The 3312-nt window shown below is 40.2% G+C and overlaps 1 protein-coding gene across 1 annotated transcript; it reads right to left on the bottom strand.

The window, feature by feature from the left end:
* Window positions 1-1880: 1880 nt before the first annotated feature.
* LOC118838674 (olfactory receptor 52D1-like) lies at window positions 1881-2834 on the bottom strand. Its single transcript, XM_036746027.1, has one exon. The coding sequence runs from the start codon at window positions 2832-2834 to the stop codon at window positions 1881-1883; it is 954 nt and encodes a 317-aa protein (XP_036601922.1).
* Between the last annotated feature and the right edge of the window lie 478 nt (window positions 2835-3312).

The following is a 3312-nucleotide window of genomic DNA, read 5'->3' as shown; positions in this document are numbered from 1 at the left end:
AGCTCCACCTGAGGCCTATTAAATGGGCAGGGGAAGATCTTTGATCACATTAGCACCATAACTTATTAAGCATTTTCTATGAATCCAGAACTATACCAGGTACTAGAGATTCAAAAAGATATCCTCTACATTCAAGGAGTGTACATTCTGTTAGAGGAGATGTGACATAATAACAAATAAATGAACACAAAATATATACAAAGTAATTTTTTTCTGAGGAAAGGCAGGAGGAAGGCTTCTTGTAATACCTGGTACTTGAGCTCAGTTTTGAAGACAGTGTTTTTAAAAGCTGGGTGAGAGGAGAGAGAACATTCTGGAATGTTGAGCATGGAGAACAGCAGATAGACCAGTATTTACCTATATTCATAGAAAGTACAATACTAGAGAAGGAGGTGTGTGGTGTTAATTGGCAATCAGTCTGAAGAAAACCTGATTGTGAAGGGATTTAAATAATAAATATAATCATTTTTACCTTATCTTAAAGTCCATATATAATCATTGGAAGCTCTTGAGCAGAGGTCTGACCTATACTTTAAAAATGTCAGATTGGCAGTTGTTTGAAAGATGGATTGGAGAGGAGAAACTAGATCCAGGGAAATCATTCAGGAGGCTATTGAAATAGTTTAGATGGTTGCTGTCAACCTCAAATAGAAACAGGGGTCACTAATCTGTACATAAGAATTTCTACTTGACTTAGTTTTATTGAATATTTACCAATCGCATTTTCATCTCGTTCGAGCCACCCTTGGAGTGTCATGGGCTGCATGTGGCCCATTTGCTCAGTGTTTGATACCTCTGGCCTGGAGGAGAGGTGAGAACAGGAACAAGGGCCTAGTACAATTGGACAACCTTACCCAAAAACAATCTACATATCTTACCACACCCAATGAGTGACCATTAAACCTTTGCCTGAAGCTTTCCAACAAGTGGGAACCCACCCCGATTGTAGATGGGCAGCCTGATCTACTCAAACAATTTAATTCAATTCAATAAATATTTACAGCCTACTATGTGTTAGGTATGGTGCTAATCACTTTGGAATGACTCCAAATTATTAAAAATTCCTAATTATTTGTCCATGATAACAAAATTAAATTAGATTCTTTGTAACTTCCATCCATTGGTTCCAGTTTTTCCTTCTGAGGCAGGAAAAAAAATGAACCTGATCCATCTTCCACATGAAAGCCTTCCAAGTTCTTGAACACAGTTATCCTGTTTCCTCCAAGTCTTCTCTTCTTCAGACTCTACATCTCTACTTTATTCCAGTGATCCTCTGATGACACAAACTTGAGATTCTTCATGATCTGTGTCAAATTCCTGTGAATATCCTCTGGTTTATCAGTATTATTCCCTAACTCTGACAGTCTGGATGTAAACTACCAGGGCAGAGAATGGCATGACTATCATATTATTTCTAGAAAGTATTCTAAGTAGTCAAAGCTTATTTTAATTTACGTTTTGGTTTTTTTTGGTTGCCATATCAAATTATTGTTTCATATTAAACTTGTAGTCCACTAAAAACTCCAGATCCTCTTCAGATAAACTCCTGTCTATCTATACATGTCCTATCGTATGCTTATGAAGTCAAAGATAGTAGTAACAGTTCCTTTTTCTAGAATCGTTTTAAGGTTTACAAAATGATTCCTTCACAATATTTTTATGAAGTATTCAAGACAGGTAAAAACATCTCCATTTCACAAAAGAGGAAAAAGAGGTTAAATGGCTTATTTGGGGTAACATAATCCTAAGTGGCAAAGGTAGGAATCAATCCATTTCTTCATACTACATGCACTTTCTCTCTCTTACCTTTCTACAGTCCTGAAAGATATCCATTCATTCATTCATCTATCCAGTAATCATTTCCATCATTGGTCAGAAACTCAAATAAAGTTTTTGCCTGGACACATTAGTCTCAAGATCCTTCTCTGGATCTCTTTGGTCCTGGCCCCATAGATAATGGGGTTGAGCACAGGTGGCACCAACACATATAGGTTGGCCAGAAAGATATGGACGTGCTTGGGCACATGATGACGGCCAAAACGATGAGTGAGGAAAGAGAAGAAAGCAGGTATATAGAAAACAAGGATGACTGCAATGTGGGACCCACATGTTCCTAGAGCCTTGCGTCGTGCATCACGGGATGGAAGATGGAACACAGCATGAAGAATGACAAAATAAGATACTGCTATGATCAGAGAATCCAGACCCATGGCCAACATGGCCACAGTCAGGCCATAAACAATATTCACTGTGATATCAGCACAGGCCAGTCGGGCAATGCCCATGTGTTCACAGTATGTGTGTGCCATGATGTGGTGTCCACAATATGGGAGTCTCCGCAACAGGAAGATGAATGGGGAGACAATAGCCACACTCCTAATTAGCCCAGCAAGGCCAATCTTGACAATGACACCATGATTGAGGATGGTTGTGTATCTTAGTGGATTGCAGATGGCCACATAGTGGTCAAATGCCATAGCCAGGAGGACAGAGGACTCCAGAGTAAATATTGTGTGGATAAAGAACATCTGGGTCAAACAGCCTCCAAAAGTGATCTGGCCAGCATGAAGCCACAGGACTGCCAACATTTTGGGCACTGTAGTAGAGCTGAGGGCTAAGTCTGTGAATGAAAGCAGACAGAGGAAAAGGTACATTGGTGTGTGGAGACTGTGATCAGTAGATATGACCAAGATAAGGATCAAGTTCCCAGCCAGAGCCACCATATACATGGCACAGAAAGGAATAGCTATCCACATGTAAGCAGCTTCTAACCCTGGAATACCTGTCAAGAATATGGTAGTTGGGAGGGAGTTGCTGCTGTTGGAAACAGACATAGCCAGTAGCTCTTAGTCAGTAGAGGTTGTTGATTGTGATACTGTCCCTAAAAAATAAAATAAACAAATCTTTAAGTGGAGCCAAGATGGCAGATTAGGGGCAACTTAACTGAACCCTCTCATAACATTCACCTCCAAACAACTTTAAAATAATACCTCAAACAAAATTTTGGAGCAGCAGAGGCAACCAAAGGTCCGGGTGAGACTTTTTATTTCTGGTCAAAGAAAACTTAGGAGGTCTGCAGGAGAATTTTTTGAAAGCAGGGTGGAGGCCTGTTCAGATCTCACATATGCAAAGCAGAAACAGCAGCAGCAGCTTTGAAAGTTCTCAGCCCAGAGACAGTAAGGAGGTCAGGCAACTGGTCAGAAAGAGATTACAAAGGATCCTTTGCTAGCACTGCATACAACTGAAACTTATTAGCAACTCTATTGCTTATGAGCCATTCTGGGTCACAGTTCCAGGATGGAGAGGCCCTGG

This window comes from Trichosurus vulpecula, chromosome 2, assembly GCF_011100635.1.
Source record: "Trichosurus vulpecula isolate mTriVul1 chromosome 2, mTriVul1.pri, whole genome shotgun sequence".
Taxonomy (NCBI): Eukaryota; Metazoa; Chordata; class Mammalia; order Diprotodontia; family Phalangeridae; genus Trichosurus; species Trichosurus vulpecula.
This window is presented reverse-complemented; position numbering and strand designations above follow the sequence as displayed.

What these genes read in the sequence shown, in the direction of transcription:
- LOC118838674 (XM_036746027.1), bottom strand. Translation starts at nt 2,834, where the DNA reads ATGTCTGTTTCCAACAGCAGCAACTCCCTCCCAACTACCATATTCTTG.